This window comes from Panicum virgatum, chromosome 8N (assembly GCF_016808335.1).
Source record: "Panicum virgatum strain AP13 chromosome 8N, P.virgatum_v5, whole genome shotgun sequence".
In the NCBI taxonomy this organism is placed as follows: Eukaryota; Viridiplantae; Streptophyta; class Magnoliopsida; order Poales; family Poaceae; genus Panicum; species Panicum virgatum.
This window is the reverse complement of record NC_053152.1, coordinates 45,554,555-45,582,490: the sequence shown is the minus strand read 5'-3', so window position 1 is coordinate 45,582,490 and position 27,936 is coordinate 45,554,555. Positions and strand designations below refer to the sequence as shown.

Below are 27,936 nucleotides of genomic sequence, written 5' to 3'. Positions count from 1 at the left end.
CAGGTCGTCAAGGAGATTGGCAACGCGGGGTGGCCGATGCTCACGAAGACCAACTACGTCGAGTAGTCGGCGATGATGAAGGTGATGCTCCGCCCGCGTGGCCTGTGGGAGGCCGTGAACTACGACGACGTCTCCGAACACGAAGACATGATGGCCATGGAGGCCATCTGCAAGTTGGTGCCGGCCGACATGGTGGTGATGATGGCAAACAAGGAGAGTGCCAAGGCGCCCTGGGACGACATCAAGACGGCGAACCTTGGCGTCGAGCACGTCCGCAGGGCCAAGGCGCAGACCCTGAGGAGGGAGTTTGACGCCCTCGTCTTCAAGGGCGGCGAGAACGTGGATAACTTTGCCGTGCGCATCAACACTCTCGTCCAGTAGCTGAGGATGCTCGGTGACGACTACACCGAGCCGACGGTTGTGCGCCAATTCCTGCAGGCCCTTCCTTCGCGCTACCACCAGATCGCCATGTCGATCGAGACCTTGCTTAACCTCGATACGATGTCGGTGGAGGAGCTGGTCGGGCGGCTCAAGGCGGTGGAAGAGCGGCGCCAACAGCAGCATCGCGCGGCTCAACCTCATGGATGAGGAATTGGTCGCGCGCGTCACCAAGAAGCTCCAGCTGTCCGGTGGCTCATCAAGCTCCGGGAACTCCGGATCGGGGGGGGGGGGGGGTCCGGGGCAGGCAGGGGAGGTGGCCGTGACCGCAGCCACAGAAGAGGACGTGGTGGTGGACGCGGCAATGGCACGAAGGAGAACGGGGGCGACGGCGCGTGCGAATACGGTGGCGACGTCGCGGGCGATGAGTGTGGCTATTGTGGGCACAAGGGCCATTGGGCCCGAGAATGCCGCAAGAAGAAGTGCGACGAGGCCGCACATGTGGCCCAAGCGGTGTTAGAAGTGACGGCGAACAAAACGATGAAAAATAGAAAGATCAAACCGTAGAAAGACACGAGGATTTAACGTGGAAAACCCCTCCAATGCGAAGGGTAAAAACAACGGGCGTCAGCCAGCAAGAACTTCACTATATCGGGTGTTTGTATACAACGCCTAGCGGCGGCTTACAAGAGGAATAATATGATTGATATTCTCCGGTGAAGCCTATGGGTTAGATATATAGGAGAGTCACGTGGTCTCCTCAACTTCTACTAGCAATGTGGGATTAAAAGTTTGCACCACATGGGCCTTAATGGGCCAAGCCCAAATTCCAACAATCTCCCATCAGAATTTGGATCACAATATAACATACTCCACCTTGAGACAAATTTCTTCTTGTAGCATATCAAAATCATCACCTGAACACAACAAAGAACAGAACTTCTGGCGCCAAATAGCCTCTTGGGCTAAACTGTCAAACCAACTAAGCTTGAGCAAAGCTCAAACTTAGCTACAGAAACTGGTTTAGTCATCATATCAGCTGGATTATCATGAGTACTGATCTTGCATACCTTCAATTTACCTTGTGAAATAACATCACGAATATAATGGTACTTGGCATCAATATGCTTTGTCCTTTCATGAAACATCTGATCTTTAGTGAGGCAAATAGCACTTTGACTGTCACAGAATAGATCAATGCAAGAACCAACTCCACACAGCTCAGCAAACAAACCTTTCAGCCAAACTGTCTCCTTGCACGCTTCAGCAATAGCCATATATTCTGCTTCTGTGGTAGACATAGCAACAACAGGCTGCAAAGTAGCCTTCCAACTCACAGCACAACTGCTAACAGTGAACACATAACCTGTGAGTGACCTGCGCCTATCCAAATCAGCAGCATAATCTGAATCCACATAACCAATGAGTCCCTGATCAGTTCTCCTAAACTTCAAACAAGAATCTGCAGTTCCTCTGAGGTACCTGAAAATCCACTGAACTGTCTTCCAGTGTTCTTTACCAGGATTAGACATGTATCTGCTAACCAAACTCATAGCATATGATAAATCTGGGCGAGAGCAAACCATGGCATACATCAGAGAACCAACAGCACTAGAATATGGGACTTTTGACATGTATTCAACATTCTCCTCAGAACTAGGGCACTGAGCAGCTGACAATTTAAAGTGAGGTGCAATAGGAGTACTAACTGGCTTTGAATCATGCATATTGAAACGCTGAAGAACCTTGTTAATGTAATTATGCTGACTAAGAAATAATAAATCAGATTTTCTGTCTCTAGTAATCTCCATACCTAGAATTTTCTTAGCAACACCAAGATCCTTCATATCAAATTCACTACTCAACAATTTCTTTACTGTAATGATTTCTTTTCTGCTCTTGGCAGCAATAAGCATGCCATCAACATATAACAACAAGTATATAGGTGATTCCTCAACAATCTTAATGTAAACACAGCTATCATATTCAGATCTTTTAAAACCATGTAACAACATAAATGAATCAAACCTCTTATACCACTGACGAGGAGACTGTTTCAAACCATACAAGGACTTCTTTAATTTGCAAACATAATTCTCTTTGCTTGGCACTATGAATCCTTCTGGCTGATCCATGTAAATTTCCTCCTCAAGCTCTCCATGCAAAAATGCAGTCTTCACATCTAACTGCTCAAGCTCAAGATCATGCATAGCAACAATACTAAAGAAAGTCCGAATTGAGCTATGCTTCACAACTGGAGAGAACACACCATATAGTCAACACCAGGAATCTGACTGAAACCCTTTGCAACTAACCTTGCCTTAAATCTTGGAGGCTCACTAGAAGACAAACCCTCCTTTCTCTTGAAGACCCATTTGCAGCGAACAATCTTCTTTTTCTCAGGCAAGCTTACAATCTCCCATGTGCCATTCTTCTCAAGAGACTGCATCTCCTCCTGCATAGCTGAGATCCATTTCTCCTTATCAACAGAATCAATGGCTTCAGAATATGTTGCTGGCTCACTAGCATCCTCCACCTGTTCAGCACAACTCAAAGCATAATAAGTCAGATTACACTCCTCAATTAAACGGTTTGGAGGTCCACAACTCCTCTTTGATCTGCGAAGAGCAATAGGTAAATCTACATCCTCCTCATGCTGCAAATCAGACTGTGAAACTGGAGGTGAGTGCTGAACAGTATCAGGAACACTATCTGAAACATCATTACCAACAACTTTAGTGCAGATATGAAAAGAACATGCAGAATCAAGAATCCACTCATCATGACCAGCAACACAACCAGCAAAGACAACCAAACAATCTGACTCAGAGTTTTCACCAGCAGAAGCAACACTAGCCTTACCATCAGATTTATTTTTCTTCTTCTCCTTATTCTGCAATTTCCAGCAATCCTCAATCATATGAGATTTCTTCTTGCAATACTTACAAAATTTCTTCTTGGGACCTTTGGACTGGGAGCGGCCTCTACCGTCATTGCTCTTGCCACGATCGTTGTTATCACTTGAGGATCTTTGCTCTGATCTGCCTCTGACATGCAAAGCGTCGCCCCTAGAGGATGAGCCATCTGTCTGCACCATGCCTTTCATCTTCTCCTTAGACTGGAGTGCCTCACAAACTTCCGCAAGGGTTAGTTCATCACGGCTTAATAGTATGGTGTCACGGAAACTTGCATAAGAACTTGGCAAAGAGCATAATAAAAGAAGACCTAAGTCCTCATCTTCATACTTAACCTCCATCGACCCTAGGTCAGCAACGATCTCCTTGAAGACAGATAGGTGACCCATCACCGAATCACCCTCCTGCATCTTAAGCGTGTACAATTTCAACTTCATATGCAATTTACTGGTAAGATCCTTCGACATGCAGATCGATTCCAGTTTTAGCCACAATTCTGCAGCAGTCTTTTCCTGCAGCACTTCTTGTAGAATATCATTAGATAGATGAAGCTGAATAAGAGAAAGAGCCTTACGGTCCTTGCGCTTCTCCTCATCGGTCCACTCGTCCTTCTTTTTCTTCCCGAATTTTTCCAGCGCCTCATCAAGATCATTGGTTTGCGCCAGAATAGCTCTCATCTTGACTTGCCACAGTGAGAACCTTGTCTTGTAGTCCAACATCGGTAGATCATACTTCATCGACGCCATCACGAAACCCTAACTTGAAACCACGGCTCTGGTACCACTTGTTAGAAGCGACGGCGAACAAAACGATGAAAAATAGAAAGATCAAACCGTAGAAAGACACGAGGATTTAACGTGGAAAACCCCTCCAATGCGAAGGGTAAAAACCACGGGCGTCAGCCAGCAAGAACTTCACTATATCGGGTGTTTGTGTACAACGCCTAGCGGCAGCTTACAAGAGGAATAATAGGATTGATATTCTCCGGTGAAGCCTATGGGTTAGATATATAGGAGAGTCACGTGGTCTCCTCAACTTCTACTAGCAATGTGGGATTAAAAGTTTGCACCACATGGGCCTTAATGGGCCAAGCCCAAATTCCAACAATCTCCCATCAGAATTTGGATCACAATATAACAAGCGGAAGAGGAGGAGCAGGCCCTGCTGATGGCCACGGCGATCGTCGACATCGCGGCCGTGCCTATGGCGCACACATCAACTCCAGTCCGTTTGGAGGAGGATCGGCTCTTCGTGCAACTGAGCGGCGGCGGCGGCGGTGATCACGCCCGGTGGATATTGGACACGGGGGCGACGAACCACATGACGGCCGCGAGATCCGCCTTCGCCGAACTCGACACCGGAGTTTGTGGAACTGTTCGGTTCGGCGACGGGTCCGTCATCGCGATTTAGGGTCGCGGCACGGTGCTCTTCACTTGCAAGAATGGAGAGCATCAGCAGCTGGCTGGTGTATACCATATCCCCAAGCTGACGGCCAACATCATCAGCCTGGGGCAATTGGAGGAAGACGGCTACAAGATCTTGCTGGAGAACTGATTCTTGCGGGTATCGGATCCGCGCCGTCGACTGTTGGCAAAGGTACCGCTCTCACCAAGCCGGCTCTATATTTTGAACATCACTATTGGCGCACCGGTGTGTCTGGCGGCGAAGAGCACCGAGCTTGCATGGCGGTGGCATGCCCGGTATGGCCACCTCGGCTTCCAGGGGTTGAAGCAGCTGGCCAAGGGAGAGATGGTGCGAGGGCTCCCGCACATTGATCACACCAAGCAGGTCTGCGAGAGCTGTCTCACCGGCAAGCGGATGAGGTCGCCTTTTCCCGCGGTGACTTTGTACCGGGCGGCGGCGCGCCTAGAACTGGTTCATGCGGACCTATGCGGTCCGATCACACCACGGACGCCCGGCGGCAAGCAGCTCTTCCTCCTCCTCGTCGATGACAAAAGTCGCTATATGTGGCTTGTCCTGCTGGCCACCAAGGATGAGGCGGCCGGGGCGATCAAACGTCTCCAAACTCGGCTGGAGATCGAGTCTGGCGGGAAGATAGGCACCCTGCGTACCGATAGCGGGGGCGAGTTCACGGCGCGGAGCTTCTGCGAGTACTGCATCGAGAAAGGGGTGCAGCGCCACCTCACCGCGCCCTATACACCCCAACAAAACAGCATGGTGGAGCGGTGCAACCAGACCATTCTGGGCATGGCAAGGTGCATGCTCAAGGCGATGCAAGTACCGGGCTGGCTTTGGGGGGAGGCGGTCACGACGGCCGTCTTCATCTTAAACCGGGCGCCGACCAGAAGCCTCCAGCACATGACGCCGTATGAGGCGGGGCATGGGAGTAAGCCGCCGGTGCACTACTTTCGCGTGTTCGGCTGCGTCGCGCACGTGAAGAACACTGGCGGGCACCTGCACAAGCTCGCGGATAGGAGCACGTCAATGGTGTTCATCGGCTATGAACCTGGATCCAAGGCATACATATTCTATAACCCAAACACAGAGCGTGTTGTGATTTCTCGTGATGCAGTGTTCGACGAAGGAAGGGTGTGGGACTGGAGCAAGTCCATTGATACCGGCGATGGGCTCGGCGAGGAGCCGTTCACCATCGAACACCTGACGGTCAGGATCCGCACGTTGGTGGATGACCATGCGCCGGCGGGTGGTGCGACCTCACACTCCGCAATGCCACCCCCTCTCGAAGCTGCACCAGGCAGTGCAGGAGAGGCGCGTCAAGCACCTGCAGGCGGGACTACTGCACAAGCACCCGCCACACCTGAAGGAACCGCACCCACGTGTGGGACCGCGACTCCAGCGCCCACAACCTCCGCTACGTCGACTACACCGGCGAGTTCATCAGTTCGCCAAGCGGGTCCCTAGACCTTGATGCAGATCATGACAATGAGGCGCCGCTGCGTTTTAGGAGGCTCGACAACATTCTCGGCCCGGGATCGCCACTCGGGCTGGAAGAACGAGTGCTCGATGACGACCTGCTGCTCGCCGTTGGGGACGAGCCGGCCACATTCGAGGAAGCCCGTGACGAAGAGTGCTGGTGCAAGGCGATGAAGGAAGAGATATCCTCGATCGAGGAAAATCAGACCTGGTACCTCACTTATCTTCCTCAGGGGCACCGAGCAATAGGCCTCAAATGGGTCTTCAAGGTGAAACACGACGAGAAGGGGAACATCACCAAGCACAAAGCAAGGCTAGTCGTGAAGGGATATGTCCAGCAGCATGGAATTGATTTTGAGGAGGTCTTCGCCCCGGTGGCGCGAATGGAGATGGTGCGCATGCTACTCGCCGTGGCCACGATGGAGTGCTGGCTTGTGCATCACATGGATGTCAAGTCAGCGTTCCTTAATGGCGAGCTGGAAGAGGAGGTCTACGTACGGCAGCCACCTGGGTTTGTGGCGGCCGGACATGACGGGAAGGTGCTCCAGCTCAAGAAGGCACTATATGGGCTCCGCTAGGCACCGCGCGCGTGGAACCAGAAGCTCGACGGGAGTTTGCGCGAACTGGGCTTCATCAGGTGCGTGAACGAGCATGGCTTGTACATACGCGGCGTGGCGGCATCACGTCTGGTGGTTGGGGTCTATGTGGACGACCTAATCATCACCGGAGCAAGCGTGGAGGGGATCCGCGCATTCAAGGAGGAGATGTGTCGCCTATTCCGGATGAGCGACTTGGGCCTGTTGTCGTTCTACCTCAGCATTGAGGTGAAACGGACAAACGGCGCCATCACGCTCTGTCAGGCGACCTATGCAAGGAAGCTGCTCGAGAAGGGTGGTCTGTTGGGATGCAATCCCTGCCAGACGCCGATGGAGGCCTGCCTCAAACTTACCAAAGAAAGCTGGACGCCGGAAGTAGATGCCACCATGTACCGCAGTCTCGTCGGAAGCCTGCGCTATCTGGTGCACACGTGGCCGGACATTGCGTTCCCCGTGGGTTACGTGAGCAGGTACCTGGAGCGCCCACAACAGGAGCATTTGGTGGCGGTGAAGCGCCTGTTGCGGTACGTCGCCGGCACGGTCGACTACGGGATCGTCTACTCCAAGCATGGCGGCGAGGAGCTCTACCTCACGGGGTACATCGACAGTGACTTGGGGGGAAACGTGGATGATAGGAAGAGCACCACCGGCGTCATCTTCTTCCTCGGAAGCAAGCCGGTGGCATGGTAATCACAAAAGCAAAAGGTGGTTGCACTCTCTTCCTTTGAAGCGGAGTACATTGCCAGCGCCGCGGCGGCATGTCAGGTAGTGTGGCTCGGGCGGCTCCTGGTGGACGTGATCGACACCAAGAAGAAGCCGCCCCTATTGAAGATGGACAACATGTCCGTCATAGCATTGAGCAAGAATCCCGTCCTTCATGATCGGAGTAAGCACATCGATACAAAATTTCACTTTACCCGTGAATGTGTGGATGGTGGAAAGATCAAGTTGGATTTCACGAGCTCTCAGGAACAGCTAGCTGACATCCTGACGAAGCCGCTCGGTCGTGTGAAGTTCCAGGAACTCCGGGGCAAGATCAGCGTCGTCGACAACTAGTGAATGGTGCATGGCTTAGGGGGAGATTGTTACATAATCCAAGTACGTTCACGTTCATGTTAGCTTTCAGTTAGTTTGTTACATAAATAAGCTGAGTTCAAGCCGGTCAAGGCTGAGCGCGTCAGTAGGAGGTAGCCCGAGTCTTTAGCTTGCACATAGGCGCACTACCTGGTCTTAGTCATGGGATGGCGCGGCTGTTACGGGAGCTGGAAGTGCGGCGTCGTCGTGGATTCATGGCCACGGCAAGTCAGAAAAGCTGTTGGTTACAGTGCCAAAAAGTGTGTGTGTTTCCTGCCTGTGCTCGCGTGCGTTCATCCAGTTCAGCTCGTGTGTGTGATCCGGTTTAAGCGCTCGCCGGCAGCAAGGGGTCGCCGAGCTTGCTGTCACTGTCTACTTCACTTTGGTCTAAGGAAAAGGAAGCAGATTCGTCTTGTTAGTGCACATGCTTTAAGAAAATCTCAGAGATGATCTATAAATACATAAACATTGCTTTAGTCTATCTCTTGGTGAAAGAAAATCTCTGCAAATTGCACTTTATTTCATTTAAATTTTTTACCCCTGCAGCTGAGGAACGAGAGTACTCTATCTTGCCTGTGATGAGTGAATTGTCAACCGTGCGGTGTGATCGTGCGCTTGGTCTTTGGATTGTAGGTACACGGGCGTCGAGTGTCGACAGAGAGCTGCCGTAGAGGAGCTCAGGCCGGGTGGCAGCTGTGGCGTCCATTCCTGGATCGAGGGCGCAAGCGGCGACGGAAGGCGGGTTTCTTGGTTTGCGCCACAAAACCAAGGAGGCGGACGGCGGTTGAAGACGCCAAGTCGTGGAGGCAGCAGCTGGGTATTTAAGTCCCCCTCACCTGTTCGTGGGGGTTGAGTCTTTTGAGTCCTTTTCTGTTTATTCCTTCTCCTTCCTCGTGCTCTAGGTCAGGGCCAAGGTCTCCAACGCAAAAGAGGGTTAGGTTATAGCTAATCACTCAAATCTAGAGGGTGGATGATGGGCGGATGGCTCTAGCCTTTGTATTGGTGAATTCCTCTGAGATTAAGAAATGAAATTCGTTTGAGATTCACCTTTGTGTGCTGATTCCTCGTCCTCTCCCTCCTCTCTTGCGTTTTGGGTTCAATTCTCCTCTTTTGGTGTGTTTTGTGTTCGGAGGAGACAAACCTTTGAATTCGTGGTTTGATGGACTCTTTGTGACGATTCTAAACCTTCTAGCCTAGTGCTAATCTACTGGAATCGAGAGTTCTCACGAATTGGAGTTTTTGGGTTCTTGAGAAAACCCCAATCCTCTTTGATATTCCCTTGATTACTCACGATCTGTTAATCTTTTGGGAAAGTTCTTTTGGGCATATGTTCACGGGGTAGATGCGAAGCTATCCTCCAAGTTTCGTTGGATTTGGACTTCGTTTGCTCAAGATTCGTCATTTGAAGCTTTGTTTGCGATATGTCTGGGCGCAACCGGTCTGACCGGTCTCTAAAACCGGTCTGAATTTTCAAATTCCAGCCAGACCGGTCTGACCGGTCTGAGCAAGCGGTCAGACCGGTCTGACTCTGCAGAGCTGCAGTTTGTGGAGTTTTCTTGTATAGCTTCCGCTTCGCTTCCTAGGGCTTTTCGCTTGGAGATAGCTAGTCCATAGCTATTTTCTCTTTTCTTAGGTGCAAGGGGTTGCGGTGATTTTGGGATATAGGCCGATGGATCGATTTCGAGAGAAATTTTGATCGGCTCCCATTCACCCCCCTCTGGTCGCCAGTTTCGGTCCCTCGGCAGCGACCCCATTGCATTGTGTGCTCGATCAAATTCTTCTTAGCAGGTCCCACTCTTGTAATTAAACAAGCTGCCATCTGTATTGCTTTGAGAAAAAAGAAGATTCCTTTAGTTGGTGCAAGGATGAAAGCAAAAGGCATTATGCATAATTAATACAACAAAGGAAAAGGCAGAACTAGCAGGAAAAAGACGACAATTAATTATAACAATATGATGCCTACCAAACGCACTAGGTTTATTTTAAGCTCTTATATCCCTGGAATCCTTGACTTTGCAAGCACAGTTCCAACCCACCGGGCTAAAGTTTCTATTTGTGCCCCTCTATTTCTAGGGTCTTTTACACACTTCCCTCCTATCTAGTTTGGCCTTTATTTGATCCGATCCTATTCTCTGTCTCATCTATTATTGCGTTCCCTCTCCACTGGATTAGCGCGTTCTATTCCATGGCAGCTGTAAGCACCTGAGTTGGTTGGCAGCAGCAGCTTCGAGTCAAGGGGGCTGTGGAAGTTGTATAGCGTTGCAGAAGCCAAGGGCAGAAGCACGATCTGGTGACGACCAGCGGCGACTCCATCCAAGGACCTGCCTGCTAGCTGCTTCCCATCAAGAACCTAGTGAGTTACTGAGTCCTATATCTCGTGCCCTCTCGTCCTTTATTATTCTGATGCGCCTTGTGCAACACTGGGAAAAACAGAAACAGTAACTTAATTACTAGCTCCTTGCATTCGCTCAGGGACAGATCCATGGAGGTGGTGACAGGTGCACTGCCAAGCGTTATCACCAAGCTCGGTGAACTGCTCATCGGCGAGTACAATCTGCAAAAGGGGGTGAAGGGGGAGATCAGGTTTCTCAAATCTGAGCTCGAGAGCATGAAGGGTGCCCTTGAGAAGGTCTCTAGCACACCAGCAGACCGGCTTGATATTCAAGACAAGATCTGGGCTAGGGACTTGAGGGAGCTGTCCTACGATATGGAGGACAGTATTGACACATTCATGGTCCATGGCCAGGGTAAAGACCAGGCCAATCTGCATGGCATCAAGAAGTTCATTGAAAGAAGTGTTGGTTTATTCAGAAAGGCCAAGATTCGCTATGAGATGGCTACTGATATCAGAGACATCAAGAACCGTGTCGAAGAGGTAGCCAAGCGGCACCAAAGGTACAAGATTAACAATAGTGATGCTGCTATGCCTGTCATGATCGATCCACGTTTATTCACTCAGTACACGGAGGCGAAAGAGCTTGTTGGAATTGATGAGGCAAGAGATGAGCTAATCAAGACTCTAGAAGAAGAGAATGAATTGTCCATGCAGCAGCATGGAAAGATAGTTTCCATTTTTGGATTTGGGGGACTGGGAAAGACAACTCTTGCAAATGCAGTTTATGAAAAGATTAGAGCACGATTCGATTGTTGTGCTTTTGTTTCAGTGTCTCAAACTCCTAACTTGAAGAAATTATTCAAGGGCTTGCTCTATGATCTTGCCAAAAATATCAATGAAAAAGAAGCATTGGATGAGAGTCGGCTCATAAAAGAACTCAGAGATTTCCTTCAAAAGAAAAGGTATGAGATCGACCATTCCTTTTGTAAACTTGTATGTATGAGATTTTTTTTCACCAATGATAATTTATGTCCTCCATTCATAATACTATGGCCATGTATGGATCTCCTACAAATTATAAGAATCTGGATAGTGGCCATAGATTAAAAGAATATGATATGGATTATACATTATAATAGCTGGGCTGTTTGGATCTCTAGATTATAAAATGGTAGGAGGATTTGTTGTGTTTATATCCTCAAAAGTAGGATGGAGGGAGATAGTGGGATTACAATAATCTGGGTGCTAAGGTTTTTATAATCTATCCAATTACCTGGTGTGTTTAGCTCTCATAAAGACTTTTAGCCGATTTGTATAATCACAAGTAGATCTAGACATTCCATAAGTGTACATATGATCAACTAAATGTTCATGCATGTCCCTTATTAAATAATAAAATACAATCACTTTGTCTTTTTCACATCATTATTGATTGCAAAATAATATAGCAAAATCTTTGTTCCTGATTGGACTTAGATTATGTTTTGGCAAAGATTCTGAGTGGACTTATTTTGTCTACATACATGCTAATCTAGCTGCTCCCTGGCTATTTCAGCTTAATCACTAAAACATTAGTAGTGATCCAGTTAGCTTAATTTTCATATCAAGGTATACAGACATTAAGGGCAGCTCCAATGTTGTGGTTAAGGAGGTGTCAGGAAGAGAGAGAAAAGGGAAGTTGAGGTGCCATACATTGGAGTGGGGGTGCTATACTAGCACCTCCTGGCACTGGTGGCAACTTCTAGCACCTGGTGCTAGAGGAGAGAGAGGGGAGGAACCAGTGAGAGGGGAGAGGAGGGAGGGATGGCAAAGCTACGCTTGTGGGCTCCAGCTCAATCCACCGTGAGGTGCAATATATTGGACCGAATTTGGCTAAGCTAGCAATTATGACGTGGCCTGGTCTTGGCACCACCTCAGGTTCCATACACTGTGGATGCCCTTAGAACACTAACCTATCAACCCGTGCTCCCGCACGGGCTAATTAGTATTAATATAAAAATAAAGTTCATAACAAATAATTATAATTATCTATCTCACCCTCTTTTTTATCTATTAAATATTCTAATACATACTCTAAAATACATATTTATTATTATCTAGTTGCAATAAATTTATTTTGCATCACACATCCATGTGTGTTTGATATATATTTAATTGAATCATTTGTTTGTGAATTGATATTCTTATCTCTTCCATCGTACATGAATACATGATGAGACATATCGTGGGTAGTATTTTTATATAAACAATAACATAAATAATATATTAATATTAATAGAAATAGCAATTTAGAATTTTATATTGGTGCACTTTAATATTTTGTTACATTATATAATTTATATTTAGATTTAGGAGTTACTTTAACTTTTAATAATGATATAATTGGATAATTTATATGCAAATCTAGGGGTTTATTTGCATTATTTTTATAGTAGCATAGGTGGGTAATTTACACAAAGATTTGGGGGTTACTTTAGATTTTTTATAATGGTAGAGGTGGGAAGTAATTTAGATACATGTTTAGGGGGTTACATTAGTCTATTTTAATAATGGTAGAGGTGGATAATTTATTAGAAAAAATAACAGATCTAATGACTATTATGATTAAAGTTATCGGATTGACAGCCGGGTGTTTTTGATTTTTGTGGGAATTTCTAGAATTTCTTTAGTTTTTTAGAGTGTCCACCTAAGATCCTAGGTGGCTTCATGTGGATGCTTCAAAGGAGGCTCCAATTAGTAGTAGTATGATATGATGATGATTCTATCAATTTGTATATATATGAGACTTTTTGTCAAGGATAATTTACGTCTTCCTTTCATAGTACTAAAGCCATGTTGGATCTCGTACAAATTATAAGAATCTTGATAGTGGCTATAGAGTAAAATAATCTGGATTATACAATATAAATAGTTGGGCTGTTTGGATCTGCAGATTATAAGATATATTTGGAGGGTTAGTTGCCTCGATAACCTCAAAAGTAGGATGGAGAGATATAGTGTGATTACAATAATAAGGGTGCTTGGAATTTATTATATCTATCCAATTACCATGGTGTTTTGATCTTATGATTTTTGTCTGATTTCCAAAATCACAATTAGATCTATACATGGCCTAAGTCGACATATTGTCAGCTAAATGTACATGCCTATTAAGTGAAAATAATATAGCAATATCTACCATCTTTGTTTTTGACTCATCATTATTAAGTGAAAATAGTATACGGACTTTGTTTTTTTCACATCATTATTAAGTGAAAATAATATAGCAATATCTACCATCTTTGTTTCTGACTGGACATATTTTATGTCTTGGCAAAGATTCTGAGTGAACTTGTTTTGTCTAAATACATGCTAATCTAGCTGCTCCCTAGCTATTTTAGTTTAATCACAAAAATATTCAATGGTCCAGTTAGCTCAATTTGCAGATCTTGGTATATGAATATTACTAGAAGTTTTTCCAACCAAAAACCATTGCTAATAACTTGCCTTATGTATAGGTATTTTGTTGTTATTGATGACATTTGGGATATCTCAGTATGGGAAATGATCAGATGTGCTTTGCCTGATAATGAAGTTGGATTCACTATTATTACAACTACCCGTAATTCTGATGTTGCTAAAAAAGCTGGTGGTGCTTACAAGCTGAATCCCCTTTCTTTGAATAACTCCCGAAAGTTACTATATAGAAGAATATTTGGTACTGAAAACAAATACAACAGTGAAGATATAGAAAAATGTCCCGACGAAGAGTTGGCCGAAGTATCTGACAAAATACTGAAAAAATGTGGTGGAGTACCCTTAGCAGTTATTACTATGGCTAGTCTGCTAGCAAGTAAAGCAAGAAATAAAATGGATTGGTATGAGGTGTACAATTCCATTGGTACTGGTCTTGAACACAATCTAGATGTGAAGAATATGAGAAAGATTTTGTCATTTAGCTATTATGAGCTGCCATACCATCTAAGGACATGCTTATTATATTTAAGCATGTTTCCAGAAGATTTTGAAATTGACAAGGACCGTTTGATAAGAATGTGGATAGCTGAAGGTTTTATCCAACGTGAAGAACATGGGAAGAGTCTATTTGAGCTCGGAGAGAGTTACTTCAACGGGCTCATAAACAGAAGTATGATCCAACCGATACATAACTCAAGAACTGGCATGGCAAATAGGTGTTGCATACACGATATGGTGCTCGATCTTATCCGTTCCTTGTCAAGTGAAGAAAACTTTGTTACTGTACTAAATGATATGGATAGCACATCTCCATCAAATATGGTTAGGAGGTTGTCCCTTCAAAATGGCAAGAAAAGTCACATCATGGCTCGAGATACTAGGAGCTTATTGCAACATGCAAGGTCAGTTGTCATCTTCCCATCTGCCGTTGCTCAAGTGCTGGCTCCTGGCAGCTGCCGATATTTACGTGTACTCGATTTAGTGGATTGCAACCTTTCACAAACTAATAGCCTGAAGTACCTTGGAAATTTATACCTGTTGAGGTACTTGAGATTATATTCTAACCATATTTTTGAGCTTATGGAAGAAAAGGGACTATGTTTTAAGCAAAATTTTCAGCTCCCGGAAGAAATAGGAAACCTGCAATTTCTACAAACATTGGACATAAGGGGCACTAATATTTCCAGCTTGCCTTCGAGTGTTGTCCAGCTAAGAAATTTGATGTGCCTAGACATTACCGGATCTACAAGAGTACCAAATGGAATCGGAAACCTAACATGCCTTGAGCAGCTGTCACAGTTACACATTGATAGCTCCACCATAAACATTGTAGAGGAGTTAGGCCAGCTAACTGAACTGAGGCAGTTGTGTATTCAATTGGACGAGTGGAGTGATAATCTGTTGGAGTGCCTACGCAAGCTAGAAAAGATCCAGGAACTAAGTATCGTAGTCCGTCCTGAAGATCAACGCAGCATCGGTGGATTGGATGCCTGGGTCGCTCCTCGACATCTCCGTTTGTTGAATGCACGACGCAGCTGTTGGTTTTCTACACTGCCGGCTTGGGTGAATCCATCGCATGTTTCGGATCTTACCTGCCTATCCATCGCGGTGAGGGAGCTACATCAGGTCGATCTCGATATCCTCGGGAGGTTGCCAGCTCTCTGCTCTCTATACCTGACGGTGGACAATAAGACCCTAGGAATCTTTGAAGGATTCATTGTTGGTGCTGGTTCGTTCCCGTGCCTTGTATACTGTTACTTCTGGCAATTTGTATGGCCAGTGGTATTTCAACAAGGAGCTATGCCAAGGCTCAGAGATCTTCACCTCTGGTCGTTGTTTTATGTGCGTGAGGGAAGAGGAATTGCTAGCAGCAATGGTGGTCTCGACTTGGGCCTGGGGAACCTACCATCGCTGCAGAATGTCACCGCTATCCTCCGCTCTCCTCCGATGGGTGCAAACAAGGAGGCGGCAAAGCAAGCCAAGGCTGCGCTGACGCATGCAGCTAAAATGCATCCCAATCATCCCAGCCATGATATAACTAGTATTAATTATGAAGGTGCGTAAGCTCCTGCAGTTATTCCTTGATTATGTCCTTTCCCATTTCTTCTAAACTTAATTACGTTAGTTTTTCACAGCCTGCGCCAACCTGGCTAGTTGTTCTTTCCCCATTATTCTAACGTATTTTCTCCGCTTTATTTTATTCTAACCTTTATTATTGAGTTCGTTTCTATTTCTCTTTCAGCTTGAGATGTCGAATAACGAATCGGAGAAAAGATTTGAGTCAACGCCAATAATAAGTTGCTGGCACATGACAACTTCCTCTGTCTGCTTCGCCACATCTGCAGAGATTAAATTGCCTTGTGCACGCTTGGAACCTAGAGATCTTCCTGGCTGGCTAATTTTTACTCCATTTTCTGCAGTACCGTAATGTCGCTCCCTGTCGCTGACTTCAATTATGCAGTGCTCGGAAAAGGCAGCGCAATGTGCTGTCTACTTCCATGAGGCTCTCGAAAGTGCAATCATTTGTATAGCTTCTATTATGCTGTATTTGGCCTGCCGTTTGTTTGTACTAATCTTCTGGAGTCTAGCTATGTTTGACGAAGAGGAACAAGAAGTATTTTTTTTGGGTCATTTGCAGCTTGTGCCCTTCCATGGTCGTAATGTGAGCCAGTGTGCATGGTCACCGTTCTTTTTTTTTTTTGAAACGTAGTCGCCCTTCTCTTTCTACTCTTCATCTAATATAGTATAAGCTTATCGTTGCAACTTCGATGCATGCTCTGTTTCTATGTGCAAACTAGATTGTAGTGACCCCATACTCTGTTTTTCCGCTCTGCTCTGTCCGTAACTCTGTTCTGCAGAGCATGGTGGCCATGAGTAGCTTCGCCTACAGCGATCGGACCCAGGACCGGTTATCGGCAGCATGCACTAACGAAGCTTTGATTTGTTGAAGATGAGATCTTGAAGAAAAAATTTCCAGATTGCCTTGGAGTGTTGTTCAGCTAAGAAATTTGATGTGCCTATATACAAGAGTGCCAAATGGAATCGGAAACCTAACATGCCTTGAGCAGCTGTCATGATTATACATTAATGGCTCCATAAATATTATAGAAGAGTTGGGCCAGCTAACTGAACTGAGGCAGCTGTGTATTAAATTGGACGAGTGGAATGACAAGCTGTTGGAGTGCCTACGCAAGCTACAAAAGATCCGTGAACTAGATATCTTACACTACTACAGAACAGGTCTTTGATCCAGGCCATTCGTCCTGATCGCTTTTGGCCCCAGGACCAAAGAGTGCTTTAGTCCCGGGTCCAACGACTAGCTGGGCAGCGTGGGGACACAAATGCCTTTTGTCCCGATTGGAACCACCAACCGGGACCAATTGGTCCCGGCTGGTGGCTCCAACCGGGACCAAAGGCCCCTCGGACTATTGGTCCCGGTTGGAGCCACCATCCGGGACAAATATGTGGCCTTGGGTCCCGGTTGGTGGATCTAACCGGGACAAAACAACCCCAACACTTTATCCCCCTTCATCCCCCCCAAGCCATTCAGTGTTCTTGGCTCGGGTGGGGGGAGTTCTTGCTCTTTTCCTCCACGATTTGTGAAGACTCTTTGATTCCCTGTCCATTCAACAGCAGTAAAGGTTAGGAGCTTGTTCCTCTCATCATTCATTTCTTGTGTAGCTAATTTTTTATGGTTTTGAAATAGACAAATGGGAGGTTTTTAGATTGTAAAAGTTTCCTTGATTTTTAAATCATTTGAACTCAAATGTGTGGTACTTTTAGCTATGCATATATAGATATGATTTATTTGTTTTAGTTCATCTAGATGAGTATATAGAGTTGATGTGTGATTTTCTTGTATAGAGAGTTGATATTATTATTACAAATACTAGATTTTTGTTTAGAATGAGAGTATATATTACAATGTGAGTATGTATGTATATATTACAATGTGAGTATGTATATATTACAATGTGACTATTTAAGATTTTATTCATTTTTTCTTGTATTATGAATAATTAGTTGTATTTTTTATGTTTGCATTATTTTCTTGTAAAGATAAGAGTAGGGAGTATGAGTTTGCCACCTGTTACTGCATTGGAGCGTCGTGCATCCGCTCGGGCGTCGGTACGCAATCATCTGGAGCGCACCGGACATTCCCTTGAGGCCCGACCTGAGGAGCGTCTTGGACTTCTGAGCGGTCGTATTTGTCGTTGGGTTAAGAGAGTATTTTAATGCTTTGAACTTGGAAAAGCAAATCACAAATTTCAGCGTGAATTTAATGTCGAACTGCATGGTATGGATGACAATCGCGAGTTGATGGCCCGATATAATGCAAGGCGTGAAGCGTCAGGGCTAGCAGAATTTGACCGTAATGTGTCGAGACTTCGCGAGGTGGTTCACGAGGCCTTGGTCAATATGTCTCATGAGTAGTTTGTATTAGCATGCATGTATCGTTTTCGCTATTATTTCAACTTGGACCATTTAAATTATCATGTTGTGTAATGGATTATGTAGACCTTTTAATTAATCGTGGTGTATGAAGAATGGTATTATTCAAATTGTGTGATTGGATATTCGGACCTTTGTTTTTCTATTCATGTTATTCAAACAATGTAGATGGACCGGCAATGGATGTACAAAGCTGACCGACGTACCCAGGAGTTCATTGATGGCTTGCACTATTTTTTGGATGTGGCCGAGGCAAACCAGCAGAATGGTTTCATGTGCTGCCCATGCATACAGTGCCAGAATAATAAAGATTACTCCTCTAGGGGAACCCTTCACACTCACATTTTCACTCATGGTTTCATGCCCAAATACTTCTGTTGGACCAAACATGGAGAAGTTATGATGGAAGACAATGAAGAAGTACATTATGACAACAATTTTCCTATCCATGCTGGACTCGGTGCCTTTGACGATGATACTGCCATGAGCCTGAGGCAGATGCTGCAGAAAATGATACGCAGTTTTTTTGCAGCTTTTTCTCCAACGGCTCTATTCGTGTGAGCTGCCTATATATACCCCTCCAATGGGTCATTTTGCTCTCTCTTAACACCTGAACACATTCATACACTCATACTTTGTTGAGAGCCACCTTGAGCTTCATCTTTCACATACTTTTTCATTCAATCAATCAAGAAGCAAGACTAAGGACTTGAGTAGAGAGAAGCTTGTGTGCATCCGTTCTTGGTGATCAGTTCTTGCTCAAGTGAAAGCCCTAGCTTGTTACTCTTGGTGATTGGCAGCACCTAGGCGATCTTGGTGATTGAAGGTGTTTCTTCCGGAGCTTGCCAAGGATTGTGGGAGCCCGAAGAAGGTTGTACGTGGCTTGAGCTCCACCACGCCGGGATGGTGAACGGAGACTCTTAGTGAGCGCCCAAGTCTCGGTGACATGGGAGGTGACAAGACTCTTAGTGAGTGTCACAATGTGGATTAGGGGTGTGTGCCAACACATCGACACCACGGGAAAAAATCCGGTTGTCTCTTGCCCACTCTTTCATTTCAAGCACTTACTTTCATGCAATTATTCATGTGCTTGTCTTTAGAGATCATAACTTAGCTCTACCTTGCTTAGTTTCTTATCTTTATTAGCTTGTGTAGTTTGCTTAGTTAGCCGGTTGGTGAATTGAGCCTTACTAGCATTGCATAGGTTAAGGTTGCTTTATTTGTTTTAGAAATTTGAAAAAGGCCCAATTCACCCCCTCCCTCTTGGTCCATCGATCCTTACAGTTGTGCATTTCATATTCTGAATCTGATTGTCAAGTAGGCACTAACTACTCTTAAGCCTTTGATTGAAACATTTAGAACTGCAATATCATTTTTAAATTCATCTAATCAGAGGATTGCTGCATATAAAAGCTACTGCATTGCAACTGGTGTTAGGCCTAGAAAGTTTCAACTGGACATGGAGGTTAGGTGGAATTCTACCTACCTAATGCTTAAACATATGTTTCCTCATAAGTCCCCTTTCACTACTTTCATCCAAGCTCAGTATCCTAGGGATGAAGATGAGCCTTTGCTATTAACTGAGGATCATTGGATGATGGCACAAAAAGTGCTATCCTTTTTTGAGTTGTTTTATGATTCTACTGTCACATTGTCTGGTGTGTACTATCCTACATCTCCACTTATAATTCATTATCTTGTTAAGATTTCTCTGCACCTAAAAAACTATGCTAATGATGTGCACATCAGATCTGTGGTGCAACCTATGATAGACAAATATAATAAGTATTGGAGGGACATACCTTTGCTTTACTCTTTTGCATTCATCTTGGACCCAGAGCTAAAATGAAAGGTTTTACTAGGGTGCTAAGAAGGCTAGGTAATCTCACCAGTACTGATTATTCTGCTTATTTGGTTGGCACTAGAGCTAGACTTGCTGATGTTTACAATAAATATGATGAGAAATATGGTGCTGTTAGGTTGAGGAGGACTAGCCCTCCTGTCGTGTCTGGTAAGTCAAGATCTGCTTGGGATGAAATATATGATGATGATGGTCCTGTTTTGGGTGGTGGTATCTTGCCTGGTAATCCTAACATGTCTAGAGATACATCTGCAACTTCTCTACTGAATGCAGTAAGGTCATCAGCTTCTAATGCTTCTGAACTTGTGTCCTACTTGGACTGTGACACTGTAAACCATCTAACTGATGACTTTAACATCTTGGACTGGTGGCATCAACACAAACTTACATATCCAGTACTATCAATCATGGCTAAAGATATCTTAACTATTCCTGTGTCTACCATATCTTCATAATCCACTTTTAGTATGACTGGCAGGATTATCGAGGAGCGGCGAAGGAGTTTGAAGCCTGAAATGGTGGAGATGCTGACCTGCATCAAAGACTGGGAGGCTGCAGAAGCAAGACTGCAACAGAATGTGGAGGACAAGGAGCTTGAGGAAGCTTTTAAAGAACTTTATCTTGATTCATGATCATTTATGTAATGTCCTGTAATATTTAGGACTTGGACTCTAGAACTTTAAGTTTGAACTGTGATGTAGTGAACTACTTAATTGGAGCTTGGCTGTACTCTTTTTCTCTCTCTAGGGTTTTTCACAAGGGTGAGTTTTACCTAGAGAGGTTTTTAATGAGGCAGCCATTGCACAAGCTCCTAATAAAATTGATCTTTTGTTAACTGTCTGAGTTTGGTTTGTATCTGAATTTGATTCAGTTCAATTTCTTATCTGTTATTTGCTTCTATATGTTTGAAACTTGAAAGTGCTTGAAATTTAGAGTTGAATGAGGTGTTTTGGCAGTTTGGCACTATAGTGCTAGTGCCGGCACTGGCACTACTGTGCCCCTTGGCACGGCACGACACGGCAAAGTGTTAGCCGTGTCGTGCTAGTGCCTGGACTCCGACACGGCGGCACTACTGGGCACGGCACGGCTAGTTTGCCGTGCCACTTAGTGCCGTGCCTAGTCGTGCCGTGCCTGGCACGGGCCGTGCCGTGTAGTGCCGTGCCGGCATGTTTGGACAGCTATACTCGAGGGAATATATTGACATAGCTAGTCTCTGGTGAGTTACCAATGTCACATCATGTTCTTTATGACCATTGACCATGCCAATGTATACCATACTCACCACACACTACTTATCATCGAGCATCTAATAACAAACACATAAACCAGTTAGTGCCTTCTTTTTTAAAAAAAATAGTTAGTGCTAAAAATACGAGACCAGTAGCAAGAGCACCAACGTCATCATATATAATGGTATCTCGTGATGCCGTGAAACCGAATTGCTTGTGCAAGGACAGGATTTGTCATCAGCTATGGCGGCGGCAGCAGCAGCAGCCATCAAATTTCTCAACCTTGCCACCCTGATCTTCTCCGTGCTCCTCCTTACCTCCGCATCCGACACGCTCAACAGCGGCGGCAACATCACCGACGGGGAGACGCTGGTCTCGGCCGGTGGCTTATTCACGCTGGGCTTCTTCTCCCCTTCCCCGGCCGGTGTGCCAACCAAGAGATATCTCGGGATCTGGTTCACCGCGTCCGCGCCACCAGAGGCTGTCTGCTGGGTGGCCAACCGTGAGGCCCCACTCAACAGCACCTCCGGCGTGCTGGTGATGGACAGCGCTCGGAGCCTCCTACTCCTCGACGGCTCCGGCCAGACCGCGTGGTCTTCTTCCAAGACGAACACGACGGCACCTGCGACGGTGGCCCAGCTCCTCGAGTCCGGCAACCTGGTCGTGCTCCGCGACAAGACGAGCGGCGGCGGCGGCAGCGTCCTCTGGCAGTCCTTCGACCACCCGTCGAACACCTTGATCGCCGGCATGAGGTTCGGCAGAAACCCGCGGACCGGCGAGGAGAGGTCCCTCACGTCGTGGCGCGCGCCCGACGACCCGGCGCCCGGGGACTGTCGCGTGGCCTTGGACACCAGGGGCCTGCCGCACGCGGTCGGGTGGCGGGGTGGCGCCAAGCTTTACAGCTCGGGCCCGTGGAACGGCCGGTGGTTCAGCGGCTTCCCGGAGATGGCGTCCTACCCCGGGATATACTCCATCGAGGTGGCCGTACGCCCCGACGAGGTCGCCTTCGTCTTCACCGCCCTCGCCGGCGCGCCCTTCGCGCGCCTCCTGCTGACCGACGAGGGCGCGATTCAGCAGCAGACGTGGAGGGGCCCGGCCGGCCGGGGCTGGAACATCTGGGATGCGTCGCCGAGGGACGTCTGCGACGCCTACGGCAAGTGCGGCGCGTTCGGACTGTGCGACGCGGTCACGGCGTCCACGCTGTTCTGCGGCTGCGTCCACGGGTTCAGCCCCGCGTCGCCGTCGGAGTGGTCCATGAGGGAGACCTCCGGCGGGTGCCGGAGGGACGTGCCGCTGGACTGCGGCAAAACTAACGGGACGCCGACGACGACCGATGGGTTCAGGGTGGTGCGGGGAGTGAAGCTTCCCGACACGGACAACGCGACGGTGGACATGACGGCGACGCTGGAGCAGTGCAGGGCGAGGTGCTTGGCCAACTGCTCCTGCGTCGCCTACGCCGCCGCCGACATCCGAGTCGGCGGCGATGGCAGCGGCTGCGTTATGTGGGTGGGCGACATCGTTGACGTACGCTACGTAGACAAGGGGCAGGATCTCTACGTGAGGTTGGCCAAGTCCGAATTGAGTGATTTGAAGCATTGGCTCACACGTGTGATTTAGGCACCAGAATCGCTCAAAAATACAATAGCAGAAAATCGAGTGAAACAAAAGCTGCTGTCACCCAAAAATTCTATATGTCCGATCAATAACAAACAAACCCAAAAAATAAAAAAAAATAATGGAGAATATAAAAAAATTTAAAGACAAAGTAATAACCAGAAACAAATTTCATGACAAACTAATAACCCAAAATTTTTTTACAGAAAAGAAATAAAGCATAATAACAGAAAACAGGCAAACTAATAACCTAGAAAACAAATTTCACGACAAACTAATAACCCAAAAAAATTACAGAAAACAAATAAAGCATAATAACAGAAATTCATAATATAAAATTTCATAATAACAAATTTTCATAATAAAAAAATTTCGTAATACAAATTTTCATAAAACAAAAATTCATAATAACAGACCACATCAATCGACATTAAACAAAAGAACTGGATCAAAAGAGTAAAAAATTTCTATATCAAGACAGCTAAGACAAATAGCAAGAGCTCACTGAGTGAGAGAGAGGGGCTGGCAGCAGTGTGCGGCAGCAAACTCAGAGAGAGAGAGAGGCGGCCAGCATGTAGTGTGTGCTGCGGCAAAGGCTCTGATAGAGAGGCAGAGAGAGAGGGATGGAGGGAGAGAGAGGCAGCGGCAGCAGAGAACAGGGAGCATCACGCATGGCTCGCCAGGCTCCTACGCCGCAAGCGCAGCCTGGCGGGAGCGGGTGTGGTGTACTCCGTCATCGGGGACGAGTTCGACTATTCGCTCGACAGCTCCATCCACTCGCTCAGCAAGCTCAACGTCTCCAGCAACCTGGTCACCGCGTGCACGCTCGACGCCTTGTCGGAGAACGCCACGGAGAAGAGGGGGGGGGGGCCGCGGCGCAGATGCAAACGTAGCTGCAGGCATACCTGCGCCGGCGCCGTTTCCAGCCCAAAATTAATTCATGAAGGCACAAATCTAGACCTCAAATCAATGGATAACTGGTCAAATTGAAGAGAAGAGAAGAGAAGAAATCAGATCGAACCCCTGCAAAATCGCCACACTTGGGCACCTCCAGAGCTCCGCGCCCAAAAATGAAGGTGGCGAAATGAATCTGACAGAGGGGTGGGGAAAGGTAAAATACACAGTTCTCGAAATACAAATACAAATAGTGAGTGCAAATGAAGTGGGCCCACATGTCAGCGGTAGGACAAAACAAAACCACACAGTTGGGGGAAATAGATCAGAATCAGATCGAACGCGATAACAAATCCAACGGCGAGAAAATCGAGTGAGCAACAACTTCAAATCACCCGAGCGAGAGATAGCTTTTCCAATTAGGTAAGCACACTTTGCTGTATCTGAATAATCGCCAAGCAAGTCTCGTCAGTAATATATTGTCTTCGTTAATATATTTATATATATGTCCACGTTGTTATTGTATTTCTGCAGATGACGAGAAGAGGAGGGCTGCGGCAAAACTAATCGTGATCCCAGTCACGGTATCTCTGCTCGCGCTCACGGCTGTCCTGGGCATGTACCTTGTTTGGAGATGCAGGCTTAGAGGTAGAGCCAGTTCACTCATGTTCCTGCAAGGCCAACGTCCAAGCAATCATGCCCAGACGAAAGCGATGCTAGGTTTCTTGAGCAAGACAAGTGAACTTGGAGATGACGATCTCGATCTTCCACTTGTTTGCTTTGGAGATATCGTTTCTGCAACGAACAATTTCTCCGAGGAGAACATGCTCGGACAAGGAGGCTTCGGCAAGGTTTATAAGGTAACTCGCACGAATAAAAGTTCGACCAAATCGCAGTACCACGAAATTAAACTCTTGGTATTGATTGCTCAACTTAAGAATGACGAAATACTGCAGGGTGTGCTGGACGACAGAGAAGTCGCAATCAAAAGGCTTGGTCAGGGTTCTGGACAAGGTGCAGAGGAATTCAGAAATGAAGTTCTCCTTATTGCAAAATTGCAGCACAGAAACCTTGTCAGACTTCTTGGTTGCTGCATTCATGGAGATGAAAAGTTGCTCATGTATGAGTATTTACCCAATAAAAGCTTGGATTTCTTCATTTTTGGTATGTTTAAACTAATTGTATTTAGCTGTAAAAAAAGAGAGGAGCCATTTTTTTGTTGGAGAACACAGAGAATAGTAGCCAAAGTTACGCCGCTGGAATTTGCCTGCTGACTTATTGTACCATTCTTTACAGATGCTGCAAACAAAAAGGTCCTTGATTGGCCAACAAGGTTCAAGATAATCAAAGGAATATCAAGGGGACTTCTCTACCTCCATCAGGATTCAAGACTGACTATTGTTCACCGAGACCTCAAACCAAGCAACATACTGTTGGATACAGATATGAGCCCTAAGATATCAGATTTTGGTATGGCAAGAATCTTTGATCGGAACCAACAAGAAGCAAATACTAATCGAGTTGTTGGGACATAGTGAGCATTATACATGCCTCCATGTTTAACATTAATTTTATTTTTCAATGCGTACTCATTTAACTTCTTATACATTGTGCTAACATATTTTAAGCAGTGGTTACATGTCTCCTGAATATGCAATGGATGGCGCATTTTCGGTCAAGTCTGATACATACAGCTTTGGTGTCATACTCTTGGAAATTATAAGTGGTTTGAGGATCACTTTAACTCGCTTCGACAGCTTCCCTAACCTGTTAGCTTATGTAAGCATTGGTGGAATTCCTGAAAATTTCACAAATTCAACAAACAAACAAACTGATATTTTTGTGAAATTTGTTGGTTTAGGCGTGGAGCTTATGGCAAGATGGTAAGGCAATCGACCTGGTGGACCCATGCCTTGTTGAGACTTGTTCACCAAGTGAAGCTTTACGGTGCATTCACATAGGACTGCTGTGTGTGCAAGACAATCCAAACAACAGGCCACTCATATCATCGGTTGTGTTCATGTTGGAGAACGAAACCACAGCACTTTCAATCCCAAAGCAGCCTGTATATTTGGCACAACGGTATTCAGAAGCCCAGAGAACAACAGGAGAAAATACCAGCAGCAGCTCTGTGAATAACATGAGTGTCACGGTGTTGGAGGGACGGTAGATGGCCAGGTTGTGTGTGTGTGTGTGTGTGTGTGAAGCGCTTTGTTTTGACAGAACTAGCAAGGTGGCCCACGCTAATAGCGTGGGTACCTAGTTTTTTATGCTATGATATCTTTTTACTTAAAAATAACTCCATTCAAATTTTTTTTGTATGTTTTTATTGTCATTGTATTTTCTTAATCGCACCAAGGTATCACGTTCATCATCGTGATAAAAGATTATATCAGAAGATATAGGTGGGTTAGCAAGTTTTATGCTGTTCATTGTTCAATGGAGCTTGCAACAAATGCAGCCTCCCCCTTTCAATTGTTGTGTTCATTGGGCTATACATTTCAAAATTGCACAATTTGTGTATAGTCATTATGCATTTTCAATCTGTTTTTATTTTCCTTTGGATTCGTAGATGTTAGAAGCAAGAATCTCAAAGTGATGTCTTGGCAAAAATAATTGGGAATAGTAAACATGATATTATTTATTCGTTGGTAAAAAAATGTTCTATTTTTAATTATGGTGAAGTGCTTAACATTAGTAGAAAATTAATGGATCAAGATTATATATAATCAATGGTTGTGTTATTTATCAAGAGAAAAAATCAATTGTAAAATACACTATCTAGGTTTGAGATTAGTCATCGTTATGTCCACAGCGACGTCACTTGACATGGGCACAGCATGCTATTTTGAAGCAAAATTCAAACAAATATGAGGCTTAACGCACATTCTAGTGTTGCTCGTAGAAATCACTTAGGCTCAATTGTTTGCATGCGGAGACTTGCCGCCTAATGGCCATGCTACTCAATTTGCATTCGTAAAATCCTGCTTGTTAGTTGCAGCCGCACAACTAATGCTGCACGACACTCCTGATCGATCAACCACACCCGGTCGGGCCAGAACATAGTTGAGTGGGCTTGTGGCCGGAGCAAAATTCGTCTATTTGTAACGACTACAATGGATACAAACGAATTTCTATATTCCTATTTGTTATATCGGACATGAACTCTTTGTTGTAGTCTACTGGTTAGTCGTAATGGACATGGATTCTTTAGGTTATTACAGACTGTTAGATCTTCATAAAATCCAACGATCCAAATCCTTATCTTTTTTAGATTAATGTGGGAATTTCTTGGCCCTCTCGGTAAATGTGGTGGCTTCTTCTAACACTCAAATATATATATAATAGATGGTAACGCACTAGTAGTTTATTTTAGAATTGCTACATTGCTATTGTTGCATCTTCATAACATACGAAGATCCATCTATGTAACCAGTTGTTGTACTATTCTAAAGTAATCAAAACCGTCTAAATAACCCTCTAGGGTGTTATGCCATCGTGGACCCTGAGTGTCCTTCACATGCGTGAGCGTGACATCCCTGTGTGGTTAGTTAGACGGATTACTCACATGCGTGAAAACCACTCTAGAGGATTACTAATTAGACGGTTTTAGCTAGGAACTACAATACCATGTCATGTCCCCTTGCTAGATTTACATATAAATTGGTTATTTATAACCCCAGCAAATTAAAAGTCCATCCATATGGCGTCATTTCGATCCATCATCGTCGAGGAACGGGTAGTCCGTGTACCCGATGAGGAGGCCGGCGTAGTACACGGCGGCGTGCGGCTGCGGCACGTAGCCGTAGGACCGGCACCGCGTCAGGGGAGCGAGCACCACCCTGTGGGAGAGCTGGAACCCGCCCATCTTGTAGGGAGTGAGGAGAGGGATCGTCGTCGTCCTTGCCCCCTCCGCCATTGTTGTCACCCAGCATCTCGCTGCTGTTCCTGTTCTTCACAGGTTGCAATGCTTTTTTGAGCTAGTGAGCTTGCTGCTACGTGCTAGGATGGATGGATCGACAAGCTCGCAGTGGCAGGGCCTTCTTATATATAGGCGCGCGGATCGCGCAGTTCCGGAGGCGTCACACCTTTGCCGACGCCGCGCGTCATGCGTGATGCTGGAGAGGAGAGGGCGTCAGCTGCTGGATCACAAGCGTCAGATAGTCAGCAATGCAACCACGCGGCTTCTTCGACCCGGCCGATCCTGTTGATCGACGGGCAGGATCAACTACTTGTT

At 45.9% G+C, this 27,936-nt stretch overlaps 2 protein-coding genes across 2 annotated transcripts; both read left to right on the top strand.

Annotated features, from left to right (window-relative positions):
• The first annotated feature begins 9,612 nt into the window (after positions 1-9,612).
• On the top strand, positions 9,613-16,280 carry LOC120684655 (disease resistance protein RGA5-like). The gene is made up of 4 exons (XM_039966534.1): positions 9,613-10,211; positions 10,331-11,155; positions 13,691-15,705; positions 15,892-16,280. The coding sequence occupies exons 2-4, from the start codon at positions 10,341-10,343 to the stop codon at positions 15,894-15,896; spliced, it is 2,835 nt and encodes a 944-aa protein (XP_039822468.1). The 5' UTR covers positions 9,613-10,211; positions 10,331-10,340; the 3' UTR covers positions 15,897-16,280.
• A 5,047-nt stretch (positions 16,281-21,327) lies between these two features.
• LOC120684656 (receptor-like serine/threonine-protein kinase SD1-8) lies at positions 21,328-27,195 on the top strand. The gene is made up of 7 exons (XM_039966535.1): positions 21,328-22,771; positions 24,232-24,559; positions 24,656-24,863; positions 24,996-25,233; positions 25,331-25,478; positions 25,561-25,923; positions 27,048-27,195. The coding sequence occupies exons 1-6, from the start codon at positions 21,435-21,437 to the stop codon at positions 25,867-25,869; spliced, it is 2,568 nt and encodes an 855-aa protein (XP_039822469.1). The 5' UTR covers positions 21,328-21,434; the 3' UTR covers positions 25,870-25,923; positions 27,048-27,195.
• The last annotated feature ends 741 nt before the right edge of the window (positions 27,196-27,936 follow it).

Coding starts and splice junctions, on each gene's coding strand:
- LOC120684655 (XM_039966534.1), top strand. CDS start 10,341: ATGGAGGTGGTGACAGGTGCACTGCCAAGCGTTATCACCAAGCTCGGT. Junction 11,156..13,690: donor GATTTCCTTCAAAAGAAAAG/GTATGAGATCGA, acceptor CCTTATGTATAG/GTATTTTGTTGTTATTGATG.
- LOC120684656 (XM_039966535.1), top strand. CDS start 21,435: ATGGCGGCGGCAGCAGCAGCAGCCATCAAATTTCTCAACCTTGCCACC. Junction 24,864..24,995: donor CTTGGATTTCTTCATTTTTG/GTATGTTTAAAC, acceptor CATTCTTTACAG/ATGCTGCAAACAAAAAGGTC. Junction 25,479..25,560: donor TCCCTAACCTGTTAGCTTAT/GTAAGCATTGGT, acceptor TTGTTGGTTTAG/GCGTGGAGCTTATGGCAAGA.